At 57.1% G+C, this 15764-nt stretch overlaps 6 protein-coding genes across 6 annotated transcripts; 4 read left to right on the top strand and 2 right to left on the bottom strand.

Moving 5' to 3' along the window:
• Positions 1 to 153: 153 nt before the first annotated feature.
• LTR77_006818 (uncharacterized protein) lies at positions 154 to 1716 on the top strand (the record flags this gene model as incomplete). Its single annotated transcript, XM_064804058.1, has 1 exon — positions 154 to 1716. One exon carries the CDS (start codon positions 154 to 156, stop codon positions 1714 to 1716), a length of 1563 nt encoding a protein of 520 aa, XP_064657859.1.
• Positions 1717 to 4471: 2755 nt separating this feature from the next.
• Positions 4472 to 5524, top strand: LTR77_006817 (uncharacterized protein; the record flags this gene model as incomplete). The annotated part of the gene is made up of 1 exon (XM_064804057.1): positions 4472 to 5524. One exon carries the CDS (start codon positions 4472 to 4474, stop codon positions 5522 to 5524), a length of 1053 nt encoding a protein of 350 aa, XP_064657858.1.
• A 1381-nt stretch (positions 5525 to 6905) lies between these two features.
• On the top strand, positions 6906 to 7625 carry LTR77_006816 (uncharacterized protein; the record flags this gene model as incomplete). The annotated part of the gene is made up of 1 exon (XM_064804056.1): positions 6906 to 7625. The coding sequence occupies one exon, from the start codon at positions 6906 to 6908 to the stop codon at positions 7623 to 7625; it is 720 nt and encodes a 239-aa protein (XP_064657857.1).
• An 870-nt stretch (positions 7626 to 8495) lies between these two features.
• TIM44 (protein translocase subunit) lies at positions 8496 to 10469 on the bottom strand (the record flags this gene model as incomplete). Its single annotated transcript, XM_064804055.1, has 2 exons — positions 8496 to 10001; positions 10023 to 10469. 2 exons carry the CDS (start codon positions 10467 to 10469, stop codon positions 8496 to 8498), a joined length of 1953 nt encoding a protein of 650 aa, XP_064657856.1.
• A 117-nt stretch (positions 10470 to 10586) lies between these two features.
• Positions 10587 to 11901, top strand: CKB2 (casein kinase 2 regulatory subunit; the record flags this gene model as incomplete). Its single annotated transcript, XM_064804054.1, has 3 exons — positions 10587 to 10643; positions 11098 to 11343; positions 11407 to 11901. The coding sequence occupies 3 exons, from the start codon at positions 10587 to 10589 to the stop codon at positions 11899 to 11901; spliced, it is 798 nt and encodes a 265-aa protein (XP_064657855.1).
• A 242-nt stretch (positions 11902 to 12143) lies between these two features.
• On the bottom strand, positions 12144 to 15758 carry PRP5 (pre-mRNA processing RNA-helicase; the record flags this gene model as incomplete). Its single annotated transcript, XM_064804053.1, has 2 exons — positions 12144 to 15302; positions 15354 to 15758. The coding sequence occupies 2 exons, from the start codon at positions 15756 to 15758 to the stop codon at positions 12144 to 12146; spliced, it is 3564 nt and encodes a 1187-aa protein (XP_064657854.1).
• Between the last annotated feature and the right edge of the window lie 6 nt (positions 15759 to 15764).

Below are 15764 nucleotides of genomic sequence, written 5' to 3'. Positions count from 1 at the left end.
GAGCAATGGCAGGAACTGACTCTGGATCAAGCAGCAACCGAAGATCTGCCCTTCTTTCTCTCCTACAATAAGCAGCGGCTGTCGGACGCACCGCTTGTGGAGTCACATCTACCGTTCGGCTTAGAAGACTGCCGCCCCGCGGAGCCTCGCGCAATGGCGGGCTCACCCTTCATCAAGACAGAACCCAACGACTTCAATAACCCCGATCTAAACCAATATATGCAGTACAACCAGGCAGCTCGACAACAATTCAACACCAATCAAGGCATGAACGTCAACCCTATGGCCCTCTCAAACAACATGCAGCAGAACTTCGGGCAAGGCGGCATGGCGCCCTCCTTCAACACGGCCAATTCAGGGATTGCGGATGACGAGTTGCTGGACCTCGATTTCAACCAGAACACCCAGCAAGGGCACGACTGGAATCAGGGTGTGCAGAACTTCTACCAGCAGCAGCAGATGATGCAGAACAACAACAACATGTACTCGCACACACCCGACGGTGCGCCAATACAGTCGCCATTCACCAACGGCAGCTTCAACTACGGCCAGTTCCGAGGGGTGGGCGGTGGTGACCAACAGTTTGGCAGCACCAGTATGCCGCAACAGGCCGCGATGCGACCGCACATGCAACAGCACATCGATCGCAAGGTCTCTGACTCGAGGTCACCCGCGACGCCGAATACTCCCAGCTTGAACCAGATCACCATTCCCGAAGACTTCAGCACACATCCAGGTATGCAACAGATACATCACCAACGACAGCAGCCATCTATGGGCAACGGCGGGTGGGACAGTACACCAGATCATCATAGTTGGAACGACGGCTCGCCTTTCCCTTCACCTATGAATGGCCACCCAATGCATGCTCAGATCTCGGAAGTTCTCAAGACCAGCAACCACCACCACAAAGTCGCATCATCACTACCAACGAAGATGGAGGGCGGCCCACCACAAGCATACCATGCGCAAGACGCCAAGCGACGCAGACGAAGGGAATCACATAATCTGGTCGAGCGTAGACGCCGCGACAACATCAACGAGCGCATTCAGGATCTAGGCACCCTCGTACCACAGCATCGCCTGGAGGATGAGAAGGTGCGCAAGCACTTGCAGACCAACGCACCGCTCTCGCCATCGATCACCAACGCCAGCAGCATGTCGCCGCCTAATGCTTCCTCCATGCTCTCCGGCGCTACAGGTAGACGCTCAGGCACCATCACTCAAGGTCTACCAATGGAAGACAAGGAAAAAGGCCCGAACAAGGGCGACATCCTCAACGGCTCTGTCGCATGGGCTCGCGACATCATGTGGTACATCCAGCTCAAGATGCACCAAGAAGAGCAGCTCAAGAGGGTGCTGGAGAGCCTCGGACAGCAATGGCCCTTTGAGCAGTCGGAAGAGGAGAAGCGCATGCATAGCGAACTTTGCGAAGTCATCGGCAAGCACCGCCAATCCGGCGACATCGCTTCTTACTCCCGCGCGTCTGGCTCTGGACTGCGGGTTCCGGGGTTCACGAACGTCGCGGGAGACAGTCTCAACGGCGATGGTGTACAAGGCAACGGATACTCGAACCCACAGCAGATGAGCCCTGGCTTCCAGTCCGGCGGGAGTGGTGTCAGCAGCGAGCAGATGTCTGTGCAGGGGAATCGTCAAGACCAGTTCTGGAACGAAGGGTTCAAGGAGGAGGAGGAGTTTGACCTTCACATGCAATGAGGCGGCCATCTACACCCACATCATCCTTCGGCATATTCTGCTGGTTTGCGAAGACTGGCTTGTTCTGGACCTGGCGGTGGGATCCCTTGCTGAGCTTGGGTCTTGACTCAGTCTCCGACATCTTCACACCACATCATTCTGAACCATCGACTACACTACCGGACTCGATACATCAAACCACACCACACCAACACATCTCCCGGCAACCTACGACACCCCCCTACCTACACCACCACCACTATCTGACAAATCTACACCACACCATCTCCTTAGAACCCCTCCCTCAACGACTTACCGAACCCCCATGATCTTCTGGACGACCTTACAACCTACGATGTTGATGACCCCACCTACCAACCTACCAACCTATCTACCTACTGGCGAATCGGCGTGCTTATTCTATGATACCACACATCGGCTTCCTCACATTCCACGGGCACGGGCAGATCTTCGCCCTCATCCAACGGCGTTTTCCTACTGCAACGGGACGGAGGCAATACTCACAGAGTTTGCATGACATTTACCCTTATCATTTGCTGGACGGGACTCTTTTATGCGAATTTTGGGACGGGATTGCGTTGTTTTTTGATCACGGCATAACATACCCCCCCTTGCTGTTGTTGGTTTCTTTCATGATGGTCATGATGGGCGTTGCAGTTGGGATGGAATTTACGACACTACTTGAGATGAGCTGGGATGGCATAGCGGCTCTGTCTGTTTTGGGAAGATGAGATGTGAGGATTGCTGGTGAGACTGCTTGATGTCCTGGCGATATGAGAGTAGAGCTTTTGGACGGGCAATCTATTTATTACTATCTTGATCAAGTCCTTTCGAATTCCTCTTCAGCCCCCGTCGACAGCTATTGTGCTCTCTCAATCCTCTGCTTCAGACTGCATGGTACCCTACCTTGTTGTTGTCGGCCTTGTTCGTGGCATCTAGAAGCACAGCGTCCTGAGCTCAATTGCTTTTTTTTTCAAGGCTGAATATACTGTTGGCCGCCATCCGACGCTTCCTGCCGCGCGGTGGGCGTTGCTTCGTTTCTGGTGTTCTCCAAGGAGTGGGCAGGCTGGACGCTTTTGGTTCTTCATCCTGATACTTTGCTTGATGTCCGTCCGCATGGTTTCGACAGCGGCAGATGCACTACGGCTCCAGTCCAAAGTCGATTGCGTGTTCCAGCCAGCCTGAGCTGTGTGGAGCTGTGGCATAGTGTCTCTCAGACATCCTCCAAATCCATCATGTAGCTCCCAATCATCCTCATCAAATCCTCGGTAACCTCGCCCTCAACCCTAATTCCCCCTCTCACCCCTTCTGTCCCTCCCCTCCCTCCCCCACCCCACCAGCACCACCCCTCCGCCTCTCCAAATCCTCAAACCCCAAATTCCGCATCGAATCCGTCGCCATCAGATTCCGCTCCATCCGGCACTGCAAGTACCCTTTACTCAGCTCCCGGCACTCGTCGTCATTGATCCCCTTGTGCGAGCGTATGCAGCGGAGGTACGACTTCATGACGGCCTGGCACTCAGCGTCGTGGTCGAGGGGGAAGGAGCCGCGTTCGGGCGGGCTGGGTTTGGAGAATTTTTGGAAGCCGCCTGGGGAGCCGGGGGTGGACATTTTTCGTGGTGTGGGTTGGGTTGTTTGAGTGTTGCTGGGTCTTATGGGCTGTGTGATATTTGTTCGTTGACGTGATATGACTGCAGGTGATTGAAGTCGGATGCACGAGTCAGGCTACGCCACAGAGCGGAGGAGCCACAGTCGGTGAACCATGTCCGGGCCCGACGACATCTGTCGAACGGACAGCAGCATCTGGATTCTGCGATGTGGAAACACTCACCGACGTACACCGGCGATAACGGCAGCCCATTGACGATGCGTATCTCGCGACACTCACTACAATCCAGCGAACCCACTCATTGGGGAGCACGAAGGAACATGTTCAAAACGTAGAGGATCTCTACTAGCCGTCTGCAGGTCCATCCTCCATCCTCCTCGCACGCAACGTGGGCAGCGAGCGGGGTATTTTCCGTCTAGACGGCGACATAGACATTCACCGATCTAAGGAGCGCTGCTACCGACACGATTGCTAGAGGGGACCATCATCATCTGGACGGTGTCGACGCATACCACTTCACCGCAAAACAGCACTTGCCCAACAGCGCCGCAGTCAGGGCCCAGCTAAAAATACGTGTACCTTACATATACCGTGCAGTTACTCTCCCGCCCGATCTCATCCCAAACTCCACAGCAATATCGTCGCGCTAAACATTCCTTCAACTTGATAGCGACCTCGACTTCACCTCTGCGGAACTCTCGCCGTACTGTGCGGCAGACTGGCCATCCTTCGCCCAGTATCGCGCCCGCACTCCCCACGCCTCTGACTCTTTCTATATCTTCCCAACGTGCGTGCCGTCAAACCTTGCATTGGCACGATGGTATCAATGTCTTCCTTCGGCCAGGAACCGCTCCATGGCGCCGGCTGGTCGCAGTATGGCGCTGGTCGTGCGGTGGAGATGTGTGTTTCATCAGATCCAACTGGCAGAGGTGATGGCGGCAGAGTGATGTATGGCACGGATGGGTAGCAGGTGAGGTCGAGAGGATAAGTAGCCCTCGCCTCTCCCGCCGGTTCCTGATTCTTCTTTCCTCATCATACTTTCGCTTGCTTCTTGGCCCTCTCCAGATACATACAGTGAGAAGGACTACGAAAGGGGACACTCGCTTCGTCCTCCATTCGCTCCACATACATCCATCGCAAGCCAAGATGAAGTTCTCAACCCTCATCCCCGTGGCCATGAGCCTCGGCCTCGCCATTACCGCACCCATCGAGCCCACGCTGGTGCCGTACGAATCCGATGTCACGACGGACGGCAACCCGACCACAATGGAGACCACAATGGAAACCACAGGATCACCAATGACGACCGGGGATACCACTTCGCCAATGACGACGGGAGAGACCAGCCCGATGACGACTGGCGAGACCACACCGATTACTACTGGCGAGACCACACCGCTGACCACTGGCGAGACCACGCCAATCACCACGGGAGAAACCACACCAGTTACTACTGAGGAGACGGCGCCGGCTACCTATGGAGGAACGACGCCGATTACGACTGGAGAGACCACGCCTATCACCACCGGAGAAACCACACCAATTACCACTGGAGAAACGACGCCGATTACCACTGGTGAGACGAATCCAATTATGACTGGAGAGACCAGTCCAATTACTACTGGGGAAACGATGCCGACTACCTATGGAGGAACGACTCCAATTACGACTGGTGAGACGACTCCAATTACCACTGGAGAGACCACTCCAATTACCACTGGAGAAACGACCCCAATCACTACTGGAGAGACCACATCGCCGATGACCACTGGAGGAACTGAGTCTTCGACCTTATCATCATTGCCCCCATCCACTACTGGGGAGATGACATCGCCTATGACGACTGCAGACACCACCTCGCCTATGACCACAGGGGAGACCACTTCGCCAATGCCGACCGGAGAGACCACATCACCCATGCCGACGGGAGAAACGACCGCAATGCCTACCGGAGAAACCACCATGCCAGGCTACCCCACCACCACCCCAACCTACCCCTCACCCACCGGCGTCCCCTGCGCCGACAACGGCGCCCTCCTCTGCAACGGCCGCAAGGAGTTCGGGCTCTGCAGGAAGGGCCAGGTCGAGTTCCAGCCCGTGCCGAAAGGCACGAAGTGCAAGCACGGACAGCTCGTCGGGGCGAAGGGCAATAAGAAGATGGACCAGCCGGCGCCGATGGAGACTTATGCTACTGCGTAAGCAAGAAGGGTGGTGATGGAGAGTTATGACTGTTTGGGATGAGCCATGATGATGTTGGGGGAGACGGTGATGAATGAGGTGTAGTGCCGGCGTAAAGGTTGCTCGGGGTCGTCGTGTTGATTCGGTGGTTTGATGCGACGCACACTGGCTTTACATGCTTCAGTGAGGCGGCTACTCGATGGATAGAGACGTTCCATATGAGAGCAACACATTATATGAAATCCAATCGAATTCAATCCCATCATGCTGCGAGTCGGGTCACCGTGATTCAGTTCCCACTTCTGCCTGTAGGAATCCGGGCAATAGAAGTCTGGGTAGCTGATGATCACAATTCATACATACAAAGTAGGATAGCTAGATACTACCTGCCAATACATAGTGGAGTCGAGACGAACGTCAGGCAGAGACGCAGTGGAGATGAAGATGAAGATGCGCAGCCGTCATGCTCCAGTCCCTTCGTCGGAGACACATGCATGTGCATCAAGTCTAGTTCTACGCCACAACACAGCGCCACAGTCGGCGGTCCTTCTCCGAGGGAGACCGACGACACCTCGAACAGACCGCAGCATCAACTGATATCAACTGATGAGATCTTCGATGTGGAAACATCCGCCGACACACTCCGATCACGACCGTGGCTCGGTGATGATACCGATGGCTCGCGACGATGATACCGAACCCACTGCCCGGGCGAGGGCGCACGAAGGAAGATGTTAAACACAGAGGATTTGTGAGCTACATCCTCCTCGCCGGCAACGTGGGCGGCGAGCGGGGGGGTGATTAGACGAGCAAATCCATCAGCTTGATAGCAGCACCACCACGACGACGATGGCTAGGAGAGGCTATCAGCAACATGTTGGCGCATACCACCTCATCGCCATTGCGGCCAGCAGCAGGGTCCAGCTAAAAATATTCACCGCGCCGCAGCAGCGCAATCTGCAGTCGCTCTCTCTTCTCACCTCACTCCATCTCGCCCAACTCTCACGGTAAGATGACTTGCAGCCTCGACCCATCAATCCTTCGTCCAGAACTGCATCCGCCCATCTCCACGCTACTGACGCTCTCAACGCACGTATCGTCGGACCTTGCATTGGCACGTTTGGCATCAATGCCATCCTTCGGCCAGGGCATCGCCTCCATCGCGCGGGCTTGCGTAACGCTGGGCCTGCTGCGGACTCGTAAGATTGGGATGCGCAGGTCGGTCTAGACGGTAGGAGGATAAGTATGCTTTCTCTTATCCCGTCCTTCCTGCTTCTTCATAATCCATCCTGCTTTCGCTTCCATTCTTAGTCTCTCTCTCTCATTTAGAGGACTGCTGGGAGGAAATTTCGCTTCATCCATCCATCTATCACATCGCGAGAGCAACCAACAACACACCACCATGAAGCTCTCGACTCTAAGCACAGCTGCCTTGACCCTCGGTCTCGCCACCGCCGCTCCCCTCGACACGAAACCATCGCCGTACAAAGCTCACTCAACTACAGACGCCATCATACCAGCAACCATCAGCACCGAAGCCACGTCCTGCGAGCCCCAAACGATCACCATTGTCTCCACCGCGACCGCGACCGCGACCGCCACCCTAGCAACAATTTCCCTCACCCAACCCATCCGCAGCAGCACACCCGTCAACAGCACTAGCACCCCGGCCGCCAGCCCCAGCACACCCGCGTCCCCCTCTTCAGGTCCAGGCACGAGCCTCACCCTCCTCCCAACAGGCACCGGCCTCCTCCCCACCGGCCATCCTCCACGACCCACCGGCACAGGCATCTCTCCCAGCAGCACAGGAACCGGCATCTTCCCCACCGCACCTTCGCCCACCGCTCCCCTACCAAGTGGCACTTCAAACCCCAGCGCGCCATCCTCCCCCAACCCCACAAACATCCCCTCCTGCCCCAAGAACGGCGAACTCCTCTGCAACGGCCCCTCCGAATTCGGGCTGTGCAACTGGGGCAAAGTGGTTTTCGTGCCCGTGGCGGAGGGGACGAAGTGTGTGGGTGGAAGGATCGTGGATGCGAGGGGGGCTTATGAGTATGAGCATGGGCATGAGAGTGGGCATGGAGGATGGGGGAAGGGGCCGTGGCAGACGTATGCTGCTTGAAAGGGCTTGATGGGTTGGAGTTTGAAGTGGCTGGGAGGTTGGGATGATTTATGAAAGGCGTTTGCTTGCTTGACTCACATGACTGGACGGCTGGGTTAGTGATGCTGGCGCAAAGGAGACTTGGGAGGGCGGAAGCGCTCCGCATCGACGAGACTTCTTTTCGGCCCGCGCCCGCTGATGATGCTTCAGCGAGATGGTCCTGATGTACATATACCTCCATTCTTACACGAGAGCAACACCTTGACCTTAAACCCATCCGTCACACTGACCTGTTGTCCACATTTCGCTTCACACCATGTACTTTTCCCGGACGCTTGCTGAGGCTAAGGAAAGGAATCTGGGTGTCTGATGATTGAACAACTCATACACAAGCACTTCACCATTGGTAGTGGCTATGGTAAGTGCAGCTAGATAGATATACTAATACAAGAGTGGAGTCGAAATGACTTTGATGTAAGAGGCTGGGTTTTGTGCCTCTCCTCTCCTTCCCTTTCCCGTTCACGTGCAGGTCGCTCAAAGCAGAAGATGGAAGATGGAATGCTCGATGCTCGCTGTACAAGATGTGACAAAGCCGGTACGAGGTGTGGTGACGGTTGATGTTAGAGGTCGGCTGGGCGCTTTCGATGGGCCCTGAAGTGTGGTTTGCGATGGGTGGGCGCCGGCCGCGTGTGCGCCGACGACTACGTGGTGGCATCATGGTCGAGGGATCCGGTGCGAGCGTGCATATCGGTGGAGAGACGCAGCGCCAGACGGAAAGGCACCGAGCAGCACTCGGAAGCAAAGTCTCGACCAGCCCAATCCAACACGAACCCTTCGTGCCCTCGGCCAACATCGCCCTACCGCCCACCGCTCCGAAGATTTGAAGACGAATCAGATATAATCCCTCCCGCTCTTCTGCAACTCAATCAACCTCCACCCCCTCGTCTCGGGATTCGCCACCTCCTCCGGCACGCGCGTGACCCCAATCGCATACGTGACCTGCTGCACCTTATCCTCCATCCCGGCGGCCAGTTCCCCGCCCTTCTTCTTCCGATACACATGCACCTCCTGCGTGCGGGCCATCAGGACGAAAACCGGAATCTCCCCGGGCTCGAGGATCCGCGCGGATAAAATGTCCACGCCGCGGATGTCGAGGATCTTGCCGTCGGATTGTAGGCCAGCGGTGGTGTATTGATGCATGAGCGCGGAGTAGACTTGGAATTGCGCGGCGGAGAGCCAGAGTTTGAGCGTCTCGACGTCGCCTTTGACGTACGCTTCGAGGACTTCCGGCAAAATGTACGTGCGCATTTCGGTCAAGAAGGGCTCGAGCTGGAAACTCGGGTCCATCTCGCGGAACTTCTTAATCACCATCGCCGTCTCGTTCTCGGCGAAGAAGCCGGCGATGCGGTCGCTGACGCTGCGCGCGGTGCTGATCAGAGGGTTCTCCGACTCGCGGTAGGTGGCGCCGACGCTGAAGAGGCGCTGCATGACGGGCGAGTTGTCGCGGAAGTCGCGCCAGCCGGCGTGCCAGGCGGAGTCTTTGTGGAGGGTGACGTTTGTGCCGGCTTCGGGGTCTTCTTCGTGGACTTCGACGGGCCGGCGACCGGAGCGGGCTTCGCGGGCTTCGCGTTGGCGGCGTCGCTCTTCCTTCTCCGTCCAGCCTCCGTAGCGTTGTGATGAGCCGTCATCTACCACGTCTTTGACGTTCTTGTAGGCTTCTGTTTCTCGTAGGGGCCGGGTAGCTTGTTCGACGCCTGACCCAATGGCGGTGGCACCCTTGCGAAGGCCGCGCACGACGGTGGTGTCCCATGTCCAGGCCGCGCCTTTGCCAATTGCACCAGCAGACCCGAGAACGACTTTGCCAGTGGTGGTACTGGCGACATCTGCAGCTTTGCTGTAGGCGGATCTCGCTTTCTGCACGTTGGGGTTCTGCGTGAAGTCGTTGATCTGTCCGCTCAGCTGCTTGGTGCTGTCGTTCCACTCCTTGCTCGCTTTGAACTCCGAAGACAGAGTCTCGGTGAAGACCTGCCAGGGCGTCTTGCCGCCGTGAGGTGGTTCAGCGGGCTCATCCTTCTTCTTACTCTTCTGCTCGCCCTCCTTGGCCTCACCCTCTCCCTCGGCTTCACCCTCACCCCTAGCTTCGCGCTCAGCCTGCTCTTTGGCCTCCTTCTCCTGCTGCGCTTGAAACTTGGCCCATTGCTTGTCCTGCTGTTTCTTAGCCTGCGCAAACGCCGCCTCTGCCTCGTCAGCTACTTCCGGGTCGGGTTGATGCTTCGCTGTAGGTTCTGCTTTGGCTGCCGGCTCCGGTTCTGCCTTTGGCTGCTCCTGCTGCTGATGCTGCTGTGGTCTTGGCGGCGCTTGCCCTGCGTTCTCTCGCGCCCGCTGTTCTCTCAGCTCCTTGAAGGATATATGCCGTACCGAAGCTACCGATGAGGATATGGAGGGTGGGAGGAAATGTGAGCGGAGTGGTAGGAGGTGTGGCGAGGCTCGTGGATTGGTCGCATCTTGTCGTGATCGTAATGCAGCTTCACTGTATTGGCGTGATGGTGCTGCTATCCGTCGGTATGCCGCTGTCCGGCCATATGAGAAGGAGGGAAGATGGGAAGGGTTGCTGCGCACGAGACCGCCTCCTGCTCGCTGTGAGAGGGCGCGGAGGGAAGCTGCGCTCATGCTCTGGTACAAGCCGCCGCGATTAAAGTATTGGTAGAAGGAGCGGTTAGATGGTCGTGGTCGAGAGAAGGGAGTGGCGGACGAGTGACTGCTTGGATCTTTGATCTCTCGCCAAAAGAACTTCGGAGGAGCCAGCGTTCGCCGCCGATGCCGATCCTTGCCGGGTTGGGCCACCCTAAGCAGCACCTCCAACATCCAGCAGTCACGATCACATGCTCGAGTGAAACAGAAATCCATTTTCAAGCGGCGTAACATCGAGACAGCCGTAGTACTTATAAAGTCTACCAGCCAGCAGGGGATCCGGCCACAACGATGGAGGAATTCGCGAGCGACACCGACAGCGACTACGCCAGCTATTGGCGCGACTGGGTGAGTCTTTCTTTCTATACATCTCCTTCAGAAAGAATCGAGGATGAGACGTTGCCGTTCATGCTCTCGGATTGTTCTGGTTCCACAACATCCGTCGGGAAGACCATGAGAGATCAATGTGACCAATATCATGTTAAGCCACCGCGACAATCGATCGAACATGGCCCATGCCACCCACGCACGTGAGGGACCATGGAGGAGGCAGCTACCTGTTCTAGTGCGTATCAAGCGTCCGACAGCCCAAGCACTCGACTGCTCAGCTCCATGCTCACTTGGACCACGTCGGAAGTCCAGACCCTCACGAACCCGTTATCTCAGGAGCAAATATTCAGAAACCGGATACATGTTCGTAATGGATCCATACAACCTCATCACGGCCTTCTCCTCGATCTGCTCCTCTCCTTTACTTTGAACACCCGCCCAGCCCAACATTTTAATAACTGATGTCCCCCAGTTCATCTCCTCCAAAGGCAACGAATACTTCTGCGAAATCGATGAGGACTACCTGACCGACCGCTTCAACCTCACCGGCCTCAACACCGAAGTCCACTACTACCAGCACGCCCTCGACCTCGTCACCGACGTCTTCGACATGGAAGTCGACGACGACATGCGCGAGCAGATCGAGCGCTCCGCTCGGCACTTGTACGGGCTGGTGCACGCACGGTATATCGTGTCTACTCGCGGTCTCGCGAAAATGGTACGCCCCTCAACCCCACCCCCCTTCTTTATCCCAGTTCACTAACGAAGTATGGTAAAAAAGATGGACAAATACAAATCCTCCACCTTCGGCAAATGCCCCCGCGTCATCTGCGACGCCCAACCCCTCGTCCCGGCCGGCCTGCACGACACCCCCTCCCACTCGCACGTCAAACTCTTCTGCCCCAAATGCGAAGACCTCTACAACCCCAAATCCTCCCGGCACAACTCCATCGACGGCGCATACTTCGGCACCTCCTTCCACAACATCTTATTCCAAGTTTACCCTTCCTTAGTCCCCGAGAAGACGCAAAGGAGGTATGAGCCGAGATTGTATGGGTTCCGGGTGCATGCGAGCGCGGCGTTGATGCGGTGGCAGGAGGAGAGGCGGGAGGAGATGAAGGAGCGGTTGCGGGGGCAGGGATTAGAGACGGGGTTTGAGGTTGAGGAGGAAGGGGAGGAGGAAGAAGAGGAGGAGGAAGGGGAGGGGGAGGAGGAGGGGTTGGATGATATGTTTGAGCTTGGGGGTGGGGCCGTGGGGCAAGGGGTGGTGCAGTGAGCGAAGAACTTTACGTTAGGATGGATGATGATGAGTGAATGTTAAGAAGTTTTGTTTCCTTCCGAGCCAGCGTTCGATTTCGAGCTATGTGTGCAAGAATACTACTAGAATGGCCCAGAACTTTGGGCGGAAGCTTCCACCCAGATCATGATATTACACTTGTCATCCCTCCCTTCTCACTCAGAGCATCACAGAGCACCCCACCAGAGTCCCTTCCGCCCTCCTCAAACCAGCCCACGACGTTACACCACACTATAGCGCCCCATCGGAGCCCCCTTGCTCAACTCCCCCTGCAACGCCGAAATCGTCCCCGCCCTCAAGAATGACGTCAACTCCGCCATCGCGCTCTCGACCTGCCTCTCCGTATCCCCTTCGACCAGAATATACAACTTCGGCGGATCCCCCACCTTCGGCTCCGTGCCCTCCTTGTAGTAGTTCCCCTTCGTCGTGATGCTCGTCCCTGTCAGCTCGAGCACGCGCGCCACGTTGGTGCGGTTCGTCACGCCCCAGCGCGCGCTCTGCGGGAAGTCGTTGATCTCGAGGATGGCGTGGTACTCGCCGGCGTCCGGGCCGCGGTTGTCCATCGGCGTGCCGGATTTCGTGCCGCCGGACTTGCCGAGGCGGGTGCCGATGGTGGCGGCGGCGGCTTTGGCCTTGGCGATGCGGTCGGCCACGCTCTCGGAACCTGGCTTGGAGGCGGCGGGGGCCGGGGTCGGGGCCTTTTGGACCTGCATGGCGTTCTTGAGGAGCGTCTTGAGTGCTGCGGGAAGGATACTCTCGTCGGCGGTAGTCTCCTTTTCGCGCTCTTTGACGCCCCCTCCCTTAGCCTTCGCCAACATGTCCTCGACCTGCTTCTCTTGCTTTTTCTTCTCTGGGTCGTCTTCTTTCTTCTCCTCTGGCTCGTCGCCGGTGGTGTACTGCCGCTTCTCACGAGCACGCTCCGCGTCACGCGCAGCATCCAACCTCTCGACACCTCTGCCCCCGAACCCGGATCCGACCTTCTTCGCCTCCCCGGATTTGACCTTCTCCTCGTGGGCTTGCTGAAGCTGCACCAACTCTTCTGGAGGCTCCTGATTGCTGTCCTTGAGCGCCTTGATGAGGAATGGAGCGAAGCGGTCCTGCTCGGGCGTCACAAAGGTGACTGCAGTGCCCGTATTGCCAGCACGTCCTGTACGACCAGCGCGGTGCACGTAATCCTCGATGTGGTTCGGAGAGTCGAAGTTGACGACAAGCTTGAGCTGCTTGACGTCCAGGCCTCTGGCAGCGACGGACGTAGCCACCATGACTGGCGCGATACCGGCCTTGAAGTCGCTGATGGATTGATCGCGGTCGATTTGTTCGCGCCCGCCATGGACAGCTAGGATGGGATATCCCTTCTGCATGACGTCTCTCAGCATCCTGTCGGCTGTCTCCTGTCTCTCGACGAAGATGAGAGACCGCGCATCTTCGTCCTTGTCGTGGAGAGCGCCGAGAAGCTCGATCAGACGCTTGAACTTGGTCTTCTCTTCGCGCACTTCGATGACCTGAGTAATCTCTGGCGGCACAACGCTGCGCCCACCCACGATGATCTCCACTGGCTTCGTCAGTGCCTTCCGAGCCAACGCCTCCATGTTCCTTGGAAACGTAGCCGAGAACAGCACAGTTTGCCGATCTGGGCGGATGTTCTTGAGGATCTTGGTGATCTGAGGCTCGAAGCCCATGTCGAACATGCGATCAGCTTCGTCCATGACCATGTACGTGACGCGGCGCAGGTTCGTAACTCGACCGGCGTTGGCGGCCAGCAAGTCGATGAAGCGGCCAGCAGTGGCAACGACAATTTCAGCCCCACGCTTGAGCTCAGCAATCTGGTCCTTGATCGGTGCTCCGCCGTAAGCACAAACGGCACGCAACCCCATGGCCTTGAGGTAGGGCTTGCATTCGCGGTGGATCTGAGTGACGAGTTCACGTGTCGGTGCAAGGATCAGTCCTACTGGCCCTTCGAGGTTCTCGATCGGGCGCTGGTCTTTGATATGCCGGAACATTGGCAGAATGAAGGCGAGCGTCTTGCCGGAACCTGTCTTTGCAATGCCAATGACATCGCGGCCAGACATGATCGCTGGGAGGGCTTGCGACTGAATGGGTGTCGGCTTCTCGAACTTCTGCTCGCGAATGACGTCCACAATCTGAGCTCCAAAACCACCTTGCGACCACTTCATGATCGGCTTTGGAACATCGATGCCGCGACACTTGATGTTCTCCAACTCCATGCGGAGCTCCTCGACGTCGTCCGGCGACATATCCGCCAGCTCGACCGACTCAGAGTAGAAGTTCTTGCGGAAGTCGTCGTACTTGATTGCAGAGTGGTCGATGTTCGGCATCTCTTTCTTCTTCTTCTTAGCTGCGAGATTGAGGATCTCGTCATCGTCAGCGTCGCCGACTGCAGCCATGTTACCCTGCTCATCGTCTGCATCGAAGATTTGAGGGGCCTTCTTGCCGATGGCAAGATTGACACGGCTCTTGGGCGCGGAGGGTACGAGTCCTTCCATGAAGGCATCGAGTGGATCGACTTCGTCTTCCTCTTCACCTCCCATCTTGACGTCTTCGACAGCCCCACTGCTGGTTTCAGCGTCGGCAGGATCCGCATCGCCGTCGGTCATGGGGACGTCTTCCTGCTCAGCTTGTGCTTGCTCGGCCCGCTTCTGAGCCGCCTCGCGTAAATGCTCCTCTTCCTCATCTTCCGAGCGGATGGCATCGCCTTCCTCCTGAGCGTCTTCGTCATTAGCGAATGCAGCATCGCTGACATCAGTCATGGGCATGTCGGGTAGCTTCTCTAACTTGCGCTTGGATTCTTCCTCTTCCTCCAAAGGCGCAGCGGTCCCTTTGCCAGCAGCACTGAGCTTGTCTGACTTCTCAGCAGCCTTGCTCAGACCGAAACCAGAGATCTTGGCGTCCGCTCGTGACATCTTGGGCTTGCCCATCGATGCCGGCTTGCTGTTGTTAGCCTGCGTTGTGACACCATTCGATGGCTGGTTCACAGACTTTGGTATGACAACGTCGCCGCCGAGAGAAGCAGCCTTTGAACGCTCCATTGCTGCTGCTGCACGCTTGGCAATAGCCTTGGGGTCGAACGCCTTCTTGCCGGCCGCGGCAGGGTCGAAGTCGCCAGCGTATGCTGGGCCAGAAGCCGGTGCAGGCGAATCTTTGCTAGGAGATCCGTGATTGGGAGGTGACGAAACGTCTGGTGTGGGTACCTGGGTTGTGGCAGATGGAGACTCAGCTGCTGGTGATGCGGCACCCTTGCCTGACTCTACTAGACGCTTCTGCTTCCAAGCCGCCACTTTCGCCAGCTTGGCCTTTTTCGCTTCCTCCTCAGCTTCGGCGGCGGCTTTCCTTGAGGAGTCGGCAGTGGACGGTCGAGAAGACTGTTTGTTTAGCACAAATTCGTCAGAGAAGGTGGGATCGAATTCACGTACCTCGCGGTCTTTCGAGCTCATCCTATCGTTCCTTGGACCTCTGTCGTCTCGGCGGTTGGCACCACGCGAAGACTCTTCTTCAAACCTTGACCGCTTCCTGGCGTGGTCGTCGGACCCATTGCGATCTCCATCTCTTGACCTCTTCCTCTCCCTCTCCCTCTCCCTGGGTTGAGAGCGCTCACGGCGATCATCGTATCGGTCGCCCCGGCGTCGGTCGTCGCGGTCGTGGTAGCGGTCTCGGTCATCGTTGCGTCTGCGATCATCGTACCGATGCTGGCCCCTAGATGAGTGTCCGTTGCGTCCACCTGGTGGGAATTGCTCTCTCACATTGCGATCACGGCTCCTCGACCTCTGGCGGTAGCCGCGATCGTTGTCCCTGCTTCTACGGGGTGGTGAGCGGACCATCTTGCC

Source organism: Saxophila tyrrhenica, assembly GCF_035928015.1.
Source record: "Saxophila tyrrhenica strain CCFEE 5935 chromosome Unknown scaffold_10, whole genome shotgun sequence".
NCBI classification, from domain to species: domain Eukaryota; kingdom Fungi; phylum Ascomycota; class Dothideomycetes; order Mycosphaerellales; family Extremaceae; genus Saxophila; species Saxophila tyrrhenica.
Note: the sequence above shows the minus strand (reverse complement) of the source record. Positions and strands in the feature narration are given on the sequence as shown.